At 55.1% G+C, this 22061-nt stretch overlaps 1 protein-coding gene and 1 pseudogene across 1 annotated transcript in view; one reads left to right on the forward strand and one right to left on the reverse strand.

The window, feature by feature from the left end:
- The window catches only part of LOC115856345 (cadherin-23), a 371688-nt gene that overhangs the window by 231795 nt on the left and 117832 nt on the right, over positions 1-22061 (reverse strand). Inside the window, exons 6-8 of the mRNA XM_070043924.1 lie at positions 18191-18385; positions 14432-14560; positions 5850-5928 (exon numbers count right to left, since the gene is read on the reverse strand). Of these exons, the coding sequence (XP_069900025.1) occupies positions 5850-5928; positions 14432-14560; positions 18191-18385 (403 nt within the window). The remainder of the gene's footprint in view (positions 1-5849; positions 5929-14431; positions 14561-18190; positions 18386-22061) is intronic.
- LOC115856501 (U2 spliceosomal RNA) lies at positions 20422-20601 on the forward strand (annotated as a pseudogene).

Genomic DNA, 22061 nt, shown 5'->3' on the forward strand with positions numbered 1-22061 from the left:
TTTTTCATTACTAATATAGTTCCCAGGCAAAGCTGATCTGGAGCCAACACTTGGAGAACCAGTGTCATCATGCAAATTGGCTACATTCTGGAACCCAAGAGACCTGGGTTCAAATCCCTGCTCTTCTGCTTTGTAGCTGTGACCCTTGGTCAGTCTATAAAAGTCCCTGAGCCTTGCTCTACGTGCCTATAAAGTGGAGTAATGATGTCTCCCTCATACACTATTGTGAGGGATAAACGGGTCCAGCCAGTGCCTGGCTCACAGCAGGTACCCAACAAATGGGGTTCCCCTCCCCTCAGCCTGGGGGATATTGCAGAACTGCGGGAGGCCCAGGGAAGCAGGGCTCAGATAGGGAAAGGGATGATGAGAGAGGTTAAGCCTCTTCAGCCTGGAAAGTGGTGTCTGGGCTGAGATGGCGCTGTAATGCAGAAAGTGGTGGAAAGTGCTAGCTTGGGCTCCTTCACCAAATCCTTACACCCCAGGGTGGTGAGGGCCTTCGGGTACCGGAGAAGGGTTTGTTTAGTGTCAATTACAGGAAGGAGAGAGTGAAATGACAGAATTCATCAGTCCGGTGTTTATGGAAAATGAAAATGCCTCCCCATTGACCTGCTTGCTTCCACCTGCCCTCCTCCAACCCACTGTGAGCTTCTCACAAGGCAACCCCGACCACGTCCCTCCCCTGCTGACCTGGCTCCCCATTGCCCTCAGGACCAGGGCCTGGCTTTCTCCCGGGCTGGGCATTCCACACCCTGCGTGGCTGGCCCTGCCTCCCCCTGTGGCCTCCTCCCCTACGGCCTCCCTCACGTGCTGAGCTCAGCCACGTTCAATTACTGCAGCGCCAAGATCGGGCTGCACGCTCTCCTGCTCTGGGATCTTGGTACTCGCTGTTCCTCTGCCTGCAACAGACCCTCCCTTCACACTTCCCGGCTGGTTCCTGCTCATCAGTCGGGGCTGGCTTAGATGATCTCTCCTCGTTGAGCCTCCCCTCCCAGTGACGGCTGGGGAGGCTCCCCCCTCCCACGGATTCTTTCTCACTTTTCATGACGGATATTTTTGGATATACACAAAAGGAGAAAGAAGGGACTAGTGGACCCCCCAAGGAGCCACTGTTCCATGTTAACAATTATCAGCACAGCCCCTGCTGGTCTCCACAGTGTTCCACCAAGGCATTGCAGCCTGTCCCCCTGACTGCCTGCAGGTTCCTGAGGCTGAGACAGTGATTCGGGCCCCACCAGCTCTCAGGACATTCGCACAGAGAAGGCCCTCAAGCCACTGTGGGTGGATATTAAGAGTCCCCATTTGTTGAGCACTTGCTACAGATTCAGGTGCTCTGCTAAGTGCTTCCGCGTCTGAGCTCACTGAGTCCTCATAGCGTCCCTGTGAGACGTGGGTTATTATTACCTCCACTTTACAAACTGGAAAACTGACGCTCGGAAGGTTACATAGCTGGTCGGTGGTAGAAGGCAACCCAAGGCGGTCTACCTCTGCAATAGAGCTGCTCATTGAAATAGAATGTGAGCCACATGTGCTATTTGAAATGTTCTAGTAGCCACATTAAATGAAAAAATAAATAGGTAAAGTTAATTTTAACAGTATGGTATCTTTAACCCAGTACATTGAATATACCATTGCAACATGTCATCAATGTAAGACATTACTGAGATATTTTACAATCTGGTTTTCATTCTAAGTCTTCAAAATCCTGTGTGTTATCTTTACAGCACAGCTCAAATCAGACTGGCCACATTTCAAGTGCTCCAGGGCCACACGGGCAACCGTATTGGCCAGCACAGCTAGCAATCAGCACCCTGGACACGGCCCTAAAGCCTGCACTCTCAACCACGTACTTCTCTATACTTAAATGAATTAAGGAGAAAGTGAGTGACTAGGAGTCCCAAGGACCCCTGGTCCTGATCTTTCTTTGACAATAATGCTTAATATTTTATGGCCCTTTAGAGTCTCTCTGGCATCATCTCATCTGCCACGGGAGTTATTATCTCCATTCCATGAATGAGGATTATGGGGTTAAGAGGGCCAAACGCCTTGCTGGACACCCTGCGGCAGGTGGGGGTGCTGGGCCTCACACTGACAATTCTGGACTCCAAGTCCAGTGCTCTGCGGGGCAGCTGCCCCTTGAAGCAGGACTACCTCCCTCTGGTAGAGGAGGGTGTCTGCTCAGACCACAGGCTGGGCTGGCCACTGGGGACAGGAGCCCGCAGAGCTCCAGAGGTCAGGCCCTGGAGGAAGTGATGCCCTTGGTGAGCGGCAGGGCAGGCACGGGCTGAGGGAGCGACGGGGCCCGTGCCAGGTCCTCTCTGGGCAAAAACCTTGTCCTTCTTTGGTCACAGTTTGGCCACAAGAGGCTGAGAAAAAATTGATGGCAGTGGAGCCATAACTTACGTCTGAAGGCCTCTTTGTTCTTGGCAAAACAGAGGGGTCATTAGTAACGGGGAAAGCACTGGTGTGCGGACATAAATCCCCCCGGCTGCAGGGATGGTAAACAGCCCGGAGGGGACAGGGCCTCAGGGAGCTGGGCAGGTTAACCTTGTGCCACGGATCCCTGCGGGCTCAGGCCTGTGTGCGAGGCAGACCACCTGCCCAGGCTCTGGGGGTCACCCACGGTGCCCTCAGGACTCGCACCCAGCTCCAGGAGACCCTGAGGCCCTCAGTTCTTTCTTTCTAATGAAAATGGTTCCAGAGCACCTGGGCTGGAGCAGCCTCCCACACTGGGCACTCAGGGCCAGCGCGGGGCGGTGAGCATGAAGGGGCCCGGGAGGGCATCCCTTCTTCTTGCTTCAAGCCAAACAGGCACCGGCCAAGCCACCTGGGAGAGGGCTGCGACTTAACACCCTTGGAGAGGCAGGTGTGTGAGGCCAGGCCCTCGGCAGACAATGTTCTTTGCAGCAGTGTCTACACTGGCCGGCTGGGGGAAGTAGAGAAAAGGCCAAATCCTAGCCTCTGTCCACCTGTCCCCCTGGGGACTGTGCCCTCCTGCCTGCCTGCCTGCCTGCTTGGGTTTGGGCTGAGGCTGGCTCACAGGGAGTCCACACCGGCCCAGGCCCCGGGGAGAAGGGCAGGCAGGGGAGCCAGGTGCTCAGGATGGCAAGGGAAGAAAGAGGACTGCCCTTTCCTCAAGCTGCCTGAAAAGGATTTGGGTGCGCTCGGGTGGCGACAAATACCCATGACAATGAAGACCATCGTGGCCACCCCGCCAAGTGCTACCTCACCGAGAGGATGGCAGACATTTGCCGCAGTGCTGCCCCCTCCATTTCCACACCCATGGCAGACTCTACCAACTGATTACGGCACTGAGCCTGCTTGGCTTTCTGGTCCTCTTCGGGCAGCCATTACCAATCAATCAAAGTTGGCAGGTAAGAGAAAACCCATCTGTCATCCTTTCTAAAAGCCCTGAAGGCACATCTGTGCTGGCAACGGGAATCCTATAAAACTATGCTAAGTGTTCCAGGTCTTCCAGAACTTTCTGCCTCCTGCCCCCACCTTCACACACATCCCCTACCTGTCGTTTCACATCCTGGGTCTCCCTCCTCGTCCTGTTGTTTGCACTTGGGAACCTGGCCCAGGAGAGCGTGCCTCTGGAAATCTCACAGGATGCTGCCTCAGGCAATTGCCCCCAGACTCTAAGCTTCAGAGCCCAGCCCAGATACCAAAGCAGCTCTGCCCTGCAGCCTCCTGCTCCGGAGGAAAGGGGTGACCGGGGCCATCTCTGAAGGTTAGAGAGGACCTGAGGGTCTGGGGCTGGTGGCCTGACACCCAGCACGGACCTGAAATGGACCAATGCCCTGGAGGATGGCCTCCCAGTGTCACTGCAGGCATTATTTCCAGTCTGTCCATGACCTCAGGCCAGGCCCTGGCTCCCTGCTCCCCACCCCCACCTAGGAGTATGTCTGGAAGCAGCCCAGAGCCAATGAGATGAGGAGACAATCCCTTACCCAGCCAGGTATCCTGCCCATGCTGCCACCTCATACTAGGCCCCCAACTCCATCACCCTTGGGGCTCACCGGTGTTCCCTCAGAGCTCCAGCACAAGCCCCCTGTCACTGGGAGGCACTTGCTTTGCTTCCCAATTTGACAAACTCATGAAGGATACCAGTATCAGCATGGGCCTCCCATCTCCTCTGCTCACCAGGAGAGGGCCCCTAATTCCCAGGAGGACTCTGCCTTCCTACAGAATGGATTCCTTCCTAGGACCTCCTTTTCCATATCCTGGCCTAAGGACCACCTACCTCTGGAGCACTGGGAGAAAGGACCTTTCCTGGGTTGCACCGCAGTGCCACAGAACGAGAATCTTCACGCATGCCAAGGACTCTGCATTTTTGGTAGGAGCCCCAGCTGATTCTTGGGCATACTGGAATTTGAATACCCGTTACCCTAGAGTGATGCTCATTCATTCATTCTACAAGTACATATTGGGCTTAATTCTTGTTGAGTCCTGTCCTGGGCATCAGAATGGGGAGGAAATGGGGTGCGGGGAGCAGAGGCCCAAACCCACACTGCTGTTACTGACCACATGAGCTGGTCTGACATTCGCTCTGGGTCCTGGGCTTAGAAGCACAATAACAGTTATGCTAGAAGCTGCAGGTCACAGGAAGCCCATAATGCCCTGATTTCGTGCATTCCAAGGATGTGAGGGGTCTCCCCCACACCAGCTAACCCTCAACATCCGGAAGGTATTATTAGTTGCTGGCAGAAATAATAATAACAACTAACACTTATAAAGTACTTTAATAATTAATTAAGCTCTTGACATACAGTGAGACTTCTGACTTTTGAACCACCTAAGGTAGATACTCTAATTGCTCCCATTTTATGGATGAGAAACTGAGGTATGGAGAGCCACCCCAGGCAGGATGCCCAGGAGACTCCATCCACGTTCTTGATCACTACACACATCGGTGCCTTTTGAGCTTCAGGGAGAAAATGCCCCCAAAGTGCCACTCTCTATTCTTGGCAGTGTGGTAGGGCGGGGCAATGGGGTGGACACTGGCCTTGTGGCCTGCCATCCTCCTGGCCATCAGTCTGGCCTGCCCAGATGCACCAGGCTGACCGTTCACTCACCAGCGGGTTGGGCAGGGAGGCCACGTGTGGGGTGTGGGTGTGGGTGGGAGAACAGGGACAGGTCTGGAGTGTGTGAGTGAGTGAGCAGTTTCTCCTGGACCTCACCAGCCGCCTTGCTCCAAAGCCACCCAGTCCCAAGACAGCCAAGGAGCTGCTGCTTTGTCAGTCTTTGGGTGGGGACGTGGGGTGAGGGGTCCCATCAACCAGAACCCTCTTTGCATTCAGTCACTGTTCTGCTCAACCAAGGGATTGGGTGGGGAAGGAGGGCTTATGTGCCTCCGTGCAACATTCCAGACGAGACATGACTTTCTAACGGTCAGAAATGTAAAAGGAGCATGAAATCAGCCGAAGTTGCAGCTGTATTAGTTCTAAAGTGATGTAACAGCTGCCATCTTTTCATCAAGTGAGTAAAGAAAAACAAAGAAAATCCCAGAGCACTGGTAAGAGTCACCAACGACCTAGGCTCAGAGCCCCAAAGTGCCCAGAAGCCTGAGACCTCGGAGAGCGGCGCACGCTCCTGCCTTCCAACACCACCCAGCAGCCCCAGGCACCTAAGCCTCTGTTCCAAGCTCCTTTTCCCCTCCCCTGCTCCTCCCTCCTTTAGCCGGTCAGTTCCCTGCCTGGGTCCTTTGGCCAAGGTTGTCCCTGGGGGCAGGTCCCTTCATGTCACTGTCCCACATGGCCATAGATCTCTCCACTGTCCTGCAGAGCCTGACACTCCTAATGCAGCTCTTCTTGAGTCGGGGTGGGGGACCAGGGCAGCCCAGGCCTTACCTGAGATGATGGTGTAGCCAATCCCCCGGGGACGTCCTTTATCCTGGTCGATGGCGGTGATAACACGCACCGTCGTGCCCTGGGTGGGAAAGAGAAAGGACTTGAGTTTGGTCGCCCAGCCCCCAGGCTGCTGTTCTTCTTTGTAGCTGTCCCGGCACGCACAGCTTCCCTCCCCATGGGGACTTCCTGGCCAGCCTAGGAAGTAGGTACCGAGTACACAGGCCATCATCCCTGGGACATATGCTGAGGCCCCCGGGCAAACACCTCCATGTCCACTGGAGAGGCCCAATCTTGCTGATTCTCTTGCTTCCCCTGCCCCTCCCCAACTCCCCTCATTCGAATAAACCACCCAGGGAAGAAGAGCTGATGGAGGAGCATCCAGCAGGAGGACAAGAGGTCTGGTCTCTATCTCGAACACACATCAATGCTGTGTGACCTCAGGAAGTTTGCTGCACCCCTCTGGTCTGTTTTTCCCCACCTTAATATGAATAACAACAACTCAGTTTTCAGTAAGGCCTGAGTAAAGGAGAAGATCATGAATCAACTACTCTGAATGAAAGCATCATAAACCCTGAAAATGAGTATCTCCAGGGATGACCGTGACAACCATGGAGGCCACCATGGTCCTCTGAAACAAGCCCCATCCGACACTACAACCAGCAGTTCCTGCCTCACATGGCTCTGCCCCACACCCCATTCATTCTCCCTGCAGCACTGGGGGAGAAGGGGCTAGGGGCTGGGACTCCCACATGGGGATTCGGGGACCCCTGCTTTTGGGGAGCACACAATATGCACAGACACTGCTATACAGATATGAGGTTGCTTAGATGCGTAAATGTACCCCAGAGTGTACAAGTCCACCTGGAGGAAAGGGTTGTACAGATGGTGACATTTAGGATGGCTCATGAAGAGTGAGTGGGAGTTTGCCAGAGAGAGAAAACAAAAAGGAAGGTGCTCCAGGCAAAAGACACAACACCAGGGGGCTTCCCTAGTGGCGCAGTGGTTAATAATCCGCCTGCCAATGCAGGGGACACGGGTTTGAGCCCTGGTCCGGGAAGATCCCACATGCCGCAGAGCAACTAAGCTTGTGCGCCACAACTACTGAAGCCCGCACGCCTAGAGCCCATGCTCTGCAACGAGAAAAGCCACTGCAATGAGAAGCCCGTGGGCCACAAAGAAGAGTAGCCTCCGCTCGCCACAACTAGAGAAAGACCGTGCACAGCAACGAAGACCCAACGCAGCCAAAAATTAATTAATTAATTTAAAAAAAAAAAAAAAGACACAACACCGGCAGGGGTTTGGAGGCCTACGACTCACTAGGAAGAGATGCTGGCATATAATGGGCACACTCAAGTATCAATTGATTGGCCAAGTGATTGAATAAATGAACGTACAAATGATTGGATCCTAACTTCGCCACCACCACCACTTGCTGAGTCGCCCCTCACCCAGGGCAATGTTCGCTTTGCTCTCCAGGCCCTATCACACCAGCCATGCCTGCCTGAGATTCTGGCCCAGGCTGCAGTTCCCCTGACTGACGGAGAGCAGGACAGCCTTGTCCCCAACCCCTAGGGAGATATCAACCCTGGCATTTGCATGTCTAATGAACGTCTCTTGTGGCATTGGTGCCTCTCACATATTCACTGGTCATCAGCTGGAGACTGAAGCCTGCAGGCTGCACCCTCCACCCCCACCTGAGCACCTTCTCCTGTGGAAAGAGGCTAGTTCCTGACATGCAGGCCTCTGACCTGGAGGGAGTGCCCTGGGGGCAAGGTGCCTCCGACTCCTCCTGGTCTCCCTGCCAGGACACAGGAGGGGCATCTGCCACCTCACCCTGCTGGGGCAGTGCTGTCACTCCAGCCTCTCCTGAGCCCAGGTGTGCGGCAATCCTGAACGCCCCCAGGTTTGGCTGAGGGAAGGTGAGAATGTTGCAGGGGAAACGTCTCCAGCAGAGAAATGGACACAGCGCAGAGGCGGAGGCCACACAGAAAGCAGGTCTGGCTCCTTCCTTTGCACTCCCCGCTCTTCCCCCCCGCCCAGGAGCTCTAGCTAGATCCCATGGAGGAAACAGACTGTTACAAAGTCAGAGAAAGATGCTATTAAAGACGCATCTCTCGAAGTGGGTTCTGAGGACCTGAGCTGTGTGAGAGAGTGTGAAGCACCTGTGGCGGCAGGGGCCCTTCTCCAGCACTCACTATGTGCCTGGCGCTGCTGCGAACGCCTTTTATGTATTAACTCATTTCACCCTCTCAACTACCCTGGGAGACGGCCCTATTTTACAGATGAGGAAACTGAGCACCACGAGTTAAGTGGCCTTTCCAAGGTCCCACCGCGAAGAGGGAATGGTGAAGCCAGGATTCAAGGTCAGGTACTTTGGCTCCAAAATGCTCTTGCCTGCCAGGAGATGCTGCTTCTGTAACAGGTCGTTATAGTAATGATAACTGTCATTTATGAAAGTTGTGGCTATGTACCACGCACTAGTGTAAGCACTTTACATGTATTAATTCATGCCAAATATGGGAAAACATACATTCCCTGTCCCTCCCTTGGAGCTGCACGATGGGCTTTAATGTGGTAAAGGCTCCCAGAAGTAGTAAAGCGGGAAAGAAATCTGTTACCCTTTGTTCTCCCCCGTTTTCTGAGCTGAAGACAGATTCTTTCTGTGTAACATCTTAACAGCCTCAGACCCAGGGGTACGTGGGAGGTCATCTGGGAAGCACTGCATTAGATCTGAAGGGTCTACACAAACGGCTCCCCCCATCACTCCAGGGGGCGTCTTTTGGGGGTATGCCTTTCCTGGTGTCACTCCTTACACAAGAGAGGCCTGGATTTGTCCCCAGGCCTGAGAGTCCAGGACTCTGGTCTGAGGCTCCAGCTGCCAGGAAGGGCTTTCTCAACACAGGGTCAGCTCCCTCTTTCACAGCCCCATCCAATCTGAGCCTCACATGTGTTCCAGCATGAGGGTCCCCTGGCTGCCCCTGGCCTGCTGAGGGCAGGGGCTGGCCTGCCAGGTCAGCTGGGCCCAGTGCCTACCAAAGCACCATTCCAGACAGTCGCTAAACAATAAACCTCAAGGGGCAGCTGCATGCTTGCAGACGTACAACCAGGGCCTGGAGTGGTCAGTGAGCCTCAGGAGGACGGGAAGGGGGCCAGCGCTGGCCTGTGCAAAGAGGGGAGGTGGTGGTCAAGGAACCCTCAGCCCTCAGAGCCCTGTGAGGATCTCCCCACGGGTAGCCCTGCCCTTGGCAGCCTGGAGTCCTCCTGGGGGGCCAGGGCTCAGATGGCCCAGTGGGAGAGCCAGGACCAGACGGCAAGGAGGCTGGCTCTCCCCCGGAAGAGCCACACCTGAGCTTCCACGAAGAGAGCTCTAAAAGGCTCCTGACAAAGTTTGGGTTTTCATCTTTTTGGATAAATAAATCCATTTTTAATAAAACCCTGAGCTTTTAATACAAGTGCAGCCACAAAGACTGGAAATGTTATGAGAAGGAATTAACAGGGAGGACTAGGGGCTCCTGGGAACCCACCGCTCTTGTTTCAGTCTCAGTGATTATATTTTCAATATACTGAAACTATTTCCAAAGATGAGAGGATGGAGAAGTGCCCGTCGCGGGCCTGGGCCCCTCTACAGGGGTGCACTCTGCTTGGCTGGCTCTCCAGAGAGGTACCCCAGCTTGGGGTGCATCAGGGTATGGCCAGGAGAGCAGGTAGGTGGGCGCAGAAGGGCTAGTGTTGGGGCCCACCTGGCCACAGGGCTTCTTCCCTTCATAGGAACCCACACTGCAAGCAGGAGGCTTCCTGGGAAATGAGGCCCCCACCTCCGCCCCCAACCCCTCCCCCGAGAAGCTAAAGGTGCACAGGCATGCAGGGTCCCAACTCCTTATTGGGGGAAGATCAGTACAGCAAGGGGGTTAAGGGTGTGACTCTGGTCAGCCTGTCTGGATCTGAATCCTTTGCGTGAGTTACTTAACTTCTCACCGTTTGGGTTTTCCCCATCTATAAAGTGGGTATTACAACAGTCCCACACCTCAGCAAGGGATACATGGAAAGCACTTGAAACAGCACTGGGTGCACAGAAAATGCTATAAAAGTGACTGTCACTACTCACTGGAGCCTGGAACCGCCGTGCGCATCTGATGAAAGCTAAGAGGCCTCTTCCCAGACTATGCATGCATGTGACGTTCCAAACAATTCCAGCAAAATGCAGGCCCCGCAGGACCCCAGGTTAATGATCCCCACCCTGGAGGGAAGACGTTTTCTGGGAATTCTATAGAGAGAAGAGCTAGGAGCTCACAGGGAGAGCTAGCATTAGTTGAGCACCTACTGTGTGCCAAGCACTGTGCTGGGCTCCCGCATAGGTTCCTTCACTTTTTTCTCACAACCTCTCACAGTGAGGGTACATGTGGGGAGATTGCGGCTCAAGGTGTGGTGAGGGGGTGAGTGAGGGTGCCAGGCAGCCCCAGCCTCTGAGGCTTGGGTACCAGTAGGGAAGTCGGGGCAGAGCTGAGACGAGCTGGGACTGCTCTAGAAGGAACAGGACTCTCCCTTCTGTGGCTGCCTCCTTCCAAAGAAGCTGGCCAGGAGAGTGGCTGAAGCTGGAGCCTCAGGGGGCCTGTCTACCTCTTTCTCTGCCGGCCCAGCACCATGCCCCTCCCCCATTTCCATGACAGGATTAAGGACTTGAAAGGATGACATGCAGTTTGCTTCGGGAGTGGGAGGCGCCCTTGGGGGGAGGCAGCCCATGGGTCCGGAAGAGACTTCCGACAGGAGCTGCCACAGCAGATTCTGAGGCAGAAAATCCTATTTCTCAGTCCTTAATTCCAGTCAATTCCAGTCAAAGGGCTGATAGGCATCGGCTGGCAGTAATTTGTGCAGTTTATCCGCTCTTTTCACCTTCTATCGGTCCTTCACTGACGGGCAGGCCGACATGCTGTTGCTCGAGTGAGGAAATTAAAATTTGATGCAATAATCCCAAATAAGAAGAATTTTATTAGGTAATATATACACTTTAGATGAGGCATGCTGACCTGATACACTGATAGAGGGAGGCGTAACATGCTGGGAGCTGCAGATAAAAAGGGGGAGTGAGGGAGAGTGGGCGAGGGTCCGGATGGAGGCGCTGGGCCAGCAGAGGCAGGGCCGGGGATGGGGGGCTCCTGGGTCCTCCGGCCTGGGGGACTGATCAGGCCATGGAGCTCCTCTACCCTGGACTGGCCGGGAAAGTGCTGCGTTAAATCAGGGCTCCACACTGTAAAGGGACATGGAGGGCCCAGATCAAGGCACGGAAACGGATTAGAAGCCTGGAAAAATCAGGCTTAGGGTGTATGGGAAGCTGTGCAAGGGACGCGGTGAACTTTCAAGACTGGAGGCAGGGAGGCCAGAGGTGTGTGGACACGGAGGCGATTCTGTGGGCGCTGGGAGAGTCCGAATCTCCCAACTTACTTCCTTGTCTGGCTTGCCCACGCCTGGTCATGACCCAAGAGGCAGGACTCAGACCTGCTCCCTGGGAGCCCCCCAGACATTGGCTTTAGTGGCCTTGCGGGGCCAAAGGGACAACCCTGGCAAGGCAAAGAGATATCAAGGTCCCTCATCCTGAGGAAGAACCATGTCAGATGTCAAGAAACCGAGCATAAGGAGCGCGGGAGACAAGGGGAGAAAGGGCCCCGTTTGCCTGTTCTGAGGAGTCATCCTAGCAGGGGCCCGTGGAATCATCGGGAAAGCGTGGCTTAGCACAGGGCCCTGCACGCAGCAGGGGCTTAATGAACATCTAGAGGATGAGTAAAAGAATGAAAAATGGAATGGATGGCTGGACGAACTCAGAAATCTGCAGATCCGGAAGGAACACCTGTAGTAACAGCTACATTTAGTATTACTCTGCTACGATACAGGGGTGCCAGGAGAGACAAGACAAACTGAAGGTCTCGGACGATACTCACACCAACACCCCTCTTGCTGAGCACCGAGACACTGAAATGAGGCTGAAGATGGGACCCCCCAGCCCAATCCCAACACATAACCGCGGCGTTCTAACGTCTGTTAATGCCGGCACTGCTGGGTGCTTCAATCTCTAAAACCCCCAGGCTAGGGAGGCACAATTGAGACAGCTGTAGCCCCGGTTCCCCGAAGAGGAAGAGGTCTGGAAGTCGTGTGATTTGGCCAAGCAAGTACATGGCAGTGCAGCGACCTGCTCCGAGACCCCTGGCTGCCCAGCCACCATCATGTCCTCACTTCAATCGACAAGCTGGCTTTGCCCATATTGCCTGCATTCAGCCCTGAGCACGATGCCCTGGGAGGCCTGTGGGAGGTTCCCACAGGTCCCAAAGACTCAGCCACCTTGGTGACCAGGAGCCCCAAAGTAACCCACTTACACGTCGGTGAACGTTACAGGTGTGGCTACAATTCAGTGGGAAGTCATGCAGCGTAAGGAGGGTGAACTCCAGCAGAGCTGAGGGGAGAGGGATGTCTATGCCTGGGCCAGTGAGGAGGAAGCCAGGAAAAAATTCCAAGAAAGGTCGTCAGTGAGCTGGGAACCAACAGATGGGTGGACTTGGGGTTGGTGACCAGAGCAGGCACAAAGGGTGATGAGGATGACAGGATAGCGAGAGGGCTGGTCTGACCAGGGCATTTGTTTGTTTGTTTGTTCGTTCGTTCGTTCGTTCATTCATTCCCTCATTCCAAAAACACTTCCTGAGCACCCACGGTGCGCTATGCTCACAGCAGACCCCATTCTTGCCGCGCTACTCTCACGGTCCAGCAAAGGAGCCGAGGGTGAGTGAGCCGTGCAGGAGCATTGAGCACTAAGAAGGGACGGCCAGGGGCTGGGGGCAGATGCAAGCGCCCACCTCGTCTGAAAGGTCAGGGAGGAGAATATGAGTGCTTATTAGCAAAGAGGTTTTGAGGGAGGCAGCCTACAGTCTTGAAAGCCCAAGCTCCTGCTGTCCATGGACCACCAAGAAAGAGACGGCTGGGGTGGGGACATTCAGATGTCTCCCTCTGCCCTCGAAGCAGCTTCAGACACCTGCAACAGGAGGCCAACTTGTTCGTCAGACCCTCCAGCCCACAAGCGGCCCCAAGAAGTGGATACCCCCTCATACCTGGAGGCTGCAGTATGGTGCTTGGAGGAGGCCAATGGTCGGGACAGACCATGGTCCCAAACTCGGAGGGCAGGCTTCCTGGTCTGTGGTGGTCCAGGAGCATGGCCTGCACTCCGGTCGGGGGAGCCTGCCTCTCACTTGTACCCAACTCTGAGAGCCTGTGCAGACATGCACGTGGGGCGCTGAACAGCCACACGTTCAGGTGTGTGCCCCCCTTGGCTCTCAAAGCTGCGTCTTTCCTCTAAGCACGTTTAGTTCCCAGAAGGCGGGGCACAGTTTTCTTTCCACAGAGCTGTTCCCCGAGCTGCATGTCCAGGGGTTGTGTTTGCCCGAGGAGCCACCTTTTTCCAATTCATCAGCCCACAGCGGGTGTTCTGTTCTAGTCTGTACGAAAGCAGGGATGGCTACCAGACAAGGGATGCCTAGTACTGCCTGCCTGGCCCACAGCTGAGCAAAGTTGCCCACCCACAGCCCCTGCCCGGGGGCAGCGGCATGCTTTGTCTCTAAGACCCCCAGTCACAGCTGACAACCATGGTGGAAACATGGCCCACGGGCAGCCAATCTACAGGCTGGCTGGTGACCTCTGACCTTGAGACATGGCACAAAATCACACCATGGCCAGGCTTCCCTGGTGGCGCAGTGGTTAAGAATCCCCCTGCCAATGCAGGGGACATGGGTTCGAGCCCTGGTCCGGGAAGATCCCATATGCCACGGAGCAACTAAGCCCGTGCACCACAACTACTGAGTCTGCGCATCACAACTACTGAAGCCCACGCGCTTAGAGCCCGTGCTCCACAACAAGAGAAACCACTGCAATGAGAAGCCCACACACCACAACGAAGAGTGGCCCCTGCTCGCTGCAACTAGAGAAAGCTCGCATGCAGCAACGAAGATCCAACGCAGCCAAAAAAAAAAATCAGACCACGGCCAATCAGGTGCCTCTCTTGAACACGTGGCCCTGGGAAACCCAAAGTCTGGGCAGTCAGAAGGGGCAGCCGGAGCTGTGAGTTCTCAGGGAAGAGCCAAGCCTAGGAAGGCCTGTGGGGCGGATGGCAGGTGGCCGCCACCTTGGGCAGTGATGGCTGGCTGAGAGAGGCAGATTGACTGACTGACACGTGGGGGGCATGGCTGAGCCCCACTGATGTTTTGGGGAGCCTGGCTGAGTCCGCATTTGCTCTCCAGCCCAGGCTGGATTTTCCACGGGCATCCCCGTCATCTCATGTGAATCCTTCTGAACTGCTGCCCTTCGCTTGCACTAGCCAGTCTTTGCTCTTTGCCACTCAGAGCCCTCCAGGGATGAAGTGAGAGAACGAGGAGGTGGGGTGTGGTATAAGAGGGGATTGGGTTTTCACTGTGCTGGGCCACCCATCACTGCCATGCATAGGGGTTTGGGGGAGTAGGAAACGCCAAGGAGCCCATCCCACCAAACAGGGCCCCCATCCCTACCAGAGGTGCAGAGGGAAGTCTCACAAGGGCCGGGGAGGGTCTTACCAGAGGAGAATGCTCATAGACGTTGGTGCTGTAAGGCAGGTTGATGAAGATGGGGTCCATGTCCTGGACGTCTGTGATGATGATGGCCAAGTTGGCCAGGGTGGACAGAGGCCTGGTCTTGTCTTGATCCTTAGAGAACAAAGAATACACAGCCTTAGGTTAAGTGATGTTGTGGGCATGCACACACATGGACACACACACGACACCCACGTGCACAAACACGTGTGCACATGCGTACACATGTATTCCCACACTCCCCCAGGGAAGGGCATTAGCACACGGAGCTCAGGAACTCTAAGAACCTTCAGTGATCTCTGACCTGTGCAGGAAAACACAAACAGGGTCCCCAAGGCCTAGTGGAAGGCGGCTTATCCACTGTCACAAAGCAGGCCTGGGGTAGAGCCGCATCTCTGGCCCCGCCCAGCCTAGGCCTGACTGCCCTTGGGGTAAAGCGATGGTGCTGCCCTTAGCTCCTTCTCTGGATTCAGTCAGGGGCCACTGCCCCCTCCATGCCCACTTCCTGCCCCCTCTCATCCAAGGGCAGCAAGGGAATTGACTAGGATGGGGGTTCCTCAGAAGAAAGGCCCTTTGACCACAGAGGGGGCTACTCCGGAACCTGTATCCCTGCTCTACACGCTGGGTTTACCGGTCAAGCAACTTTTCCTTTAGAACCAGTAGGGGGCGCTCCAGGGCCTGTGACATTTGTGGGACTCTGGGAAGGAATCCTGAGAGGTCACGCAGGCCATGTGGCCAGGCAGGCAATGTTTAAACCCTCCTAGCTGGAAATGTGGTCCTGTGAAAGATCACCAAGAAAGGAAACCCCAAACCCATCTTCTATTCCCCTAAACGTGATAAACTGCTTAAATAGCTGCTGCTACTGAATCACGATAGCCAGCAAGAACAGAAACTACATGCTGAAGAGATTATATACCAGGCTCTGTACTATACACTTCACTTGCTTTTGTAGGTATTATGTGCCCATTATGCAGATTTAACAGAGACTCAGAGAGGTTAAGTAACTTGCCCCGAGTCACACATCTGGTAAGTGTATAGCCAGGACTCAAACTTAGGTCCTTTTGACATAAAAACTTGCTCTGTCTGGATCTGGGGCCCTAATATCAGCCCAGGTGCTAACTTGCTGGGTCACCTCGAATAAGTTCTCTCCCCTTTTGGAGTCTCAACTTCCTCTTCTGTGAGATGAAGGGACACCCGGAATGACCTCTATGGACTCCAGGCCTTGTAAATTCTCTGGTTTGGGGTTTGAGGAGGGACTGTCCTTGGGTTAGATCTCCCTTGGTCTGTCTGGGGTGATGTGAGTGATGCGAGGCGTTCCCCATGTTACAGCAAGCCTAGTGCCTGCTCCGGCCCTCCAGAGACACAGCTGCTGAGCCTTCGAGGAGAAGGAAGGGCTGGCTGGCCTACGAGTCCTCAGGGGCAGCCGGGGAGAGGATGGAGGGGCTTTGGGGATGGGTCGTGGGTGCAGCAAGGGAGGGGAGAGTCTGGAGGCAGGGGGAGCTGGGCCCCTTGGACCACAGGGGAGACAGTCTCCCAGCCTCCAAGATGATGGGGCTCACAATCCAGGCTTGGGGACCACCATGGTGAGAGCTCTCAGCTAGGCCCTGGAATGACCACTAGGCAGATAGGACCAGAGGGTGAAGCCTGGCAGGAAGTCGTTTGAACTCTGGGGCCGGGGATGCCAGTGGTTCTGATTGGCCATTACCAGGCTTCTGTGGGCTGCTGGCTTTGTCCAGCGTGGCACCTGCCCTTCCTGTCCCACACCTGTGGCTGCAGCCCTGCTCCTGCCACGGATGCCCCCGTCCAGCCCACCCTGGACCCCACGGCTGGGGAAAGGGGATGGCAGTGGGCACACGTGGCTGAGCAGGCACCTGGCCAGGCTTCCAGCTGTCACTCTGGCACCTACAGCTCTCAGCAGCTTGTTCCCAGGGGAGTCCCACATTTCCCCACCCGCTACCCACCCAGTAGTGGCTGGGGACCCACACTGCTCCCTGCGATGCCACACAGGAGAATCTCCTTGAGGAAATGCCCAGAGGCCAAGGGCACAGCGTCAGCCCTGAGAGGGGCTTGTGCATCAGGTGGGGGAGCCATCATGACCCAAGGGAGCTCTAGGGCCCCTCCTCTCCCGCTGCTTCAAGGCCTGATCTCTGGAAGATTAATGGCAATTTAACTGCTTCACCATCCCAGCTTGAGGCTAGACCTCTTCACAGGCCTGGCCACCCAGATTCGTGCCTGTGGCCAGCTCTGCTCTCTTCCCCACTGGCCCAAAGCCATTTTTATGGTAGATGGAAAATATCCCACAGGGACGAGTTCATAGTGAGAAAGAGAGCAAGCATCTGTGCATTTCTGGGCCCAGGTGTGTGCAAATGGAGAGTGGCGGGAGGATCACCACCCCAAGCGGGTGTGCAAGGCACTGCGGGAGGGCACAGGCGTGTCCAAAAAGTGGATTCTGGCCTTGCAAGCGCCCTTGATCCCAGAAGTCAGTTTTCCGAATAGCAGCACACACGTCCTCCCGGGCCACTACCACTTAAGTAGGGGAGAAGGAAGGAATGTGGGTGTCATCAGCAGTGGCCTCCCCAGGGGCCGCTGGACCAGGTACAAAGGAAAAGCTTGCATTTCCTGGTTTGGGGGGCCTCTCTGGATCTTGTCCAATCCTGGGGGAACGCCATCTTTCAAACTGGACCCTGGACCCAATCCAGTGTGTCTTCCCCTGGGCTCTGGCCCCATGTCACTGCAAGTGGAGCCCCCAGCGCTACTGGAAGCCCCCTCGCAGTGACCTGGGGCCAGGCGGTGGATGCTGTGTGCCAGGCTGATGGGTCCTGGAGGGTCAAGAGGGACTCCTGTGATTTGTTTCACTGTTGACCTGAGCTTTGTAAACAGAGATCTAAGGGACAGCAGGCCGGCTCGCCCTGCTGCTGGCTGAAGGCTCCAGGAGCGGGGAAGAGGGGCGTGCAGGGGAGGAACCCTACTGAGGGTGTGGCCTGCCTGGCCCCCAGGCCCTTGATAACAGCTGGCAACAGTGTCCAAGCAGCAGTGCTGTTCTGGAGACTCAGAGACTCCTGACCATGGGGGTAGTGGACTAGGGGGTCAGAACACCCGGGTTTGGGTTCCTGCTGCCCACTACTTATCAGCTTGTGAGTCTCAACAGTGTCAGCTATAAAATGGGATAGTTATTGCTCTCCCACCGCCCTCTCCTGACTAACTCATCCTGGAATTCCCAGGACTCAGCACGGCGCTTGGTGCAGACGGGTGCTCTCTTCTGTGTAAGAATCGCCACTCTAGAGCAGTGGCTAGTTTGCTTGGACCCTCTGGCCCCTGCATGTTGGGTGGTGTCAGGACACAGCTGGGTTGACACCTCTGTCCTGTGTCCCACAGAGTGAGAGGACACCCTGCACTAGGAATGCCCCACGGGGTTACCAGTGCAGGCACTGGAGTCCAGCTGCTGGGTGACTGTGGGCGAGTCACGGAATTGCTCCTGTGCCTCGATTTCCTCATCTGTAAAATGGGTCCTTTAACTTTTATGACATAGGGCTGTTGTGAGGTTTACTGGAGACAATCCATTTGAGTGCTCTGCACAGCACCAGGGACAGAGCACGGACCCTCAGCAACATCAGCTGTTGTTGATCACCAGCATCACCATTATGAGCCTTGACTAGCAGGGAACGAGGTTGACGTTCTGTGCTCCCTTTGAGGGTGGGAAGAGGCTGACATCTGGTTGTCTGGGCCCCCGGTGCCGGGACTCACCGTGGCATTGACGGTGAGCTGGTAGGCCTGCGTGGTCTCGTAGTCCAGCTCCTGGATCACTGTGACAATGCCACGTGCACTGTCGATGGCAAAGAACGGGGAGGGGGGCTGAAAGGAGAAGAGGACGCTGCCGCCTGCACCCAGGTCGGGGTCTGTGGCATTCACGATGAAGATGGGCGTCCCCACTGGCGTGTCCTGGGGGTGAAAAAAGCAAATAAAAGGGTGAGCTGGAGCTTGGAGCAGCTGCCTCCGTCAGTGACTATTCCCCCAAAGCCCATTAACCATGGTCCTCCAGGCAGCCAGACCTGCGGCTTTATCATTTTTATTCTAAGAGGGTTCAGAGGAATTTAAAATGCACCATCTATTTTTTTTTTCCTTTTTTTGATGGCCTCCTGGTGGCTGTAACAGCACCAGTTCCAAAGATGATCTGCTCGTCCTGGAGTTCCGCATGAGGGTCTTTTGGTCCCCAACCCCGTTTCTTGGCGGTTTTGCTTTCACTGTCAGGTGCCCCTTGGCTGCCCAAGCCTCAGGCACGGGCTGCTCTGGAGGGCAGCCAGGAGTCTGCGTATTGGAGGTTTCAAGGGCAGGGAGCTGGGAGGTAAGTGATACGGGGATGTGGCAGAGAGTCTGGGGACCTTGCCTGGCTCACAGAGATTACCTGGTTTGCCCATGGTTGGGGCATCCACCTGCCATGCCTGGGCCATGGCAGCCTGTAACCAGAGAGGCCCACAAAGCCTGCTCAAACATCACCACCTCCTGGGATCCTTCCATGATTCCCTCTGCTATACACTGTGTATAGACAGACCCCTGCCCCTTTCTGACTTGGGGTTTCTGGTTAAATGTAACTTCTTCATGGAGGCCTTCCAGACCCTTAAGCGAGGTCAGCTCCTACCACGCCCCCAACCCCTGCCACTATTTATACTCAAGAGTCCCACAGCACCCTGGAATGGTTCATCACCCAGCATTCTTCTGTAATTCCTCGGCCAGTGCCTGTCTCCATCATAGCACATGTGCTCCATGGAAGCCTTAGGGTTCTATCTGCCTTGCCCAGCACGGTGCCTGGCGCATGGCAGGTGTCCAGTAAATACCCTTTATGAAGACATGAACGAATCCCTATGACAGCATTTAGCACATTGTATTCTAAGTATCTGCGTATTCGCATCCTCTGCCCAACTGTCAGCTCTCATCACCGCCGCGCCCACCACAATGCCTGGCATGTAAGTCATGACTGCAAAATTCTGCGTGAGTAAATTTATTCCTAACTTAGTGAGCTCTGGACACATCTGAAGACAGGCAACTTAACGAGGCTCTGCCCAGAGACAGAAAGGAAGAAACAATCCTTGCTCCCGGGGACTGACTGACTGACTGACTGACTGTTATGTGCCATGTCTGTACAGTAGGCTGTACCTGTCAGCTCTGTAACAAGCAGATTTCTAGGTGGTTGCTATTATCCCACTTTTGAAAAGGAAGTTGAGGCTCAGAGAGGTTAGGTAACTCACCCAAGTCACACAGCTAGGCAGTGGCGGAGAAGGCCTTGAATTCAGGTGCAGTTAATGCTAAGCCTATGCTCTTAAGCTCTATTCTAAACACGTCTCTAAACCTCGATGGCGGTTCTTTCCCTAACTCTTCTGCACAGTGCTGAGGTCACCTGCCAGCATGGGTGGTACCCCCCAGCCAGGAGTGAGGGATTGGACTGGAAGTTCCCTGAGGGCAGAGACAACATTCCTAGCCCTCTGGGATCTTTTGACACTGCGACAAATGACTGGGTCCCTTCTGACACCTGCAGGGCTCCTTCCAAGGAGGGCATTCATATTACTGCCCCCTCTCCCTGCTGCTGGCCATGACCTGGGCCCTGGCGCTACCTTGAGAAGCTTCTCTCTTTGGGGACCACTCTCGGGTACACTGTCAGCCCTTCCCCAGGACTAGCTGCTGGAAGCAAGGGTGTTCTCTGCAAGGCCCCTAGTCAGTCTGGAAAGGGCCTCCAGAGGACAATGTCACGACGTTGCCATTGTTTCTCTCTGAGTGTGCTGCCCCTCCCCCATCAGGCAAGTGTCAGCCTGAACGGACAGGCTCAGATCCTGTCCTTCTCCAACCAGCAGTAAGGACAGGGGCAGATGGGCAAGGACCCTCTCCTCCATACCATCCATGATGCCCCAGTGCCCTTCTGCACGGGACACAGGCCCCCGCGGTCCTGCGCTTTCTCCCCCTCCACACTTCAGTTCCTGGCAGGCGCCGCATCCTGGCCTTTTGGCTAAGATCACGTGTAGTTTCTTTTCTCATCAGCTTACTATTTCCTGGCAGGTAGAGCTATTTGTATTTCTCCAACCCAGCAGGCTCCCTTACACTTCTGAGTTCCTGAACCTGCTCTGCCTTTGCTAGGTCTGCCCTACCCATCGCAGTGGCTTGGAAAACAGATGCTCTCTCTCCCTCCAAAAGAGCATCAAGTACACAAGGGGGTAGACTGGACAAGTGCTAGGATTTCAGGGATAGAAAGACCTCTGTTGAAACCCGAGCCTCACTGTGTGTCTTTGGGCTAGTTACTTAATCTCTCTGATCCTTAGTCCCCTCTCTGTAAACCGAAGTTAATAATATCTCATAGGGTTAATGTGAAGAGCACTCGAGCTCATGAGTGTAAACTTCCCGGCACATAATAAGTGCTTAGAAGACGGCAGTTGTGATTTCATTGCCTGAATGCCTTCTAGAGGATGGCCGACAAGAACACCTTCAAGGGTAGGGCAGGGAGGCATAAAGAAACACGATGACTATTAATGCTACTGCACTGGGCATTCCCTGTCTGCAATCCCCAGATGTACCGAGTACCCTGCTCTGCCATGACACCACCCCGCCCCGCCTCCCCCACCCGGGGCGGCCTCAGGGGACTGCATTCCTAGGCTCCCTTGGAGGCTGGCTTCTGCCAATGGGAGGGGCTGGTAGGAGCTCAGAGTTTGGGGAGGAGAAAGAGTTTGGGGCATCACTTCCCCAATCCCTCTAGCTCCAACCCAGCAGCCTCTCCTCCCTGGCCCCAGTTTTCAGTGCGCTCCAGCCCCTCCCCTTGCCCCTCCAGCCCTAGGAGTAGAAAGAGCTTCCCATTGCTGCTAGTCTCTGGTGCCTCAACGTCCCTTCATGTCCCCCTAGGTCTGCCCCCCTCTGGAAGTTGTCTCTTCACCGAAATGCCTTTACCGAAACTATCCGAGATGAACTGTTTCCTGGGGGACCCTGATGGACCCAGGTACTCTGCAAGGACCTACCCCGAGCCACCATGTGCAAAACCCCAGAAACTGTACTCCCCGGGTGCTGGGCTCAGCGAAGCCAGCCTCCACCCCAACACGCCACCACGGCGGCACTGGTCTCGAGGAGGTCTTTATGAGGTTCTCAGCTAACCTACAGCTCTCTCTCTTCCCCCCGCCCCCATCTCTAGGTCCAACATGCACATCGCAGGAGTGCCGACATCAGCCCCCAGCTCCAGAACAAAGCACGCTGTCGAAGCCTGTAGTTCCTGCCACGAGAGGGATGGACATGTTCCGATTTCAGAGTGACCAGCCCCCTGTGAGGCAGCGAGACAGCACTTCAGAGTACACGCCACGTGGAGCTAGTGCCCAGAGGAGAGGGACGGCTCCTGCGAGAACATCAGCTCTCCAGCCCCCTGCCTCAGGGAGGAGAGGGTATTTCACCCATCCATACCGAATGGTCCAGGGTGAAGGCTGTGATCAGAGGATTTAAGAGCAAGGTCCAAGAAGACAGGAAAAGGGGGAAAATAAGGGATGGTCCTGTGTCCGACCTTCTTGGATTATGTTTCATGCCCTGCAGTGAAAACCTATTCAATTTCTGCATAACTTAGAAATGGTTTTAAATAGGCCTGGCAAAGAGCTGG

Source organism: Globicephala melas, chromosome 16 (assembly GCF_963455315.2).
Source record: "Globicephala melas chromosome 16, mGloMel1.2, whole genome shotgun sequence".
Classification (NCBI taxonomy): domain Eukaryota; kingdom Metazoa; phylum Chordata; class Mammalia; order Artiodactyla; family Delphinidae; genus Globicephala; species Globicephala melas.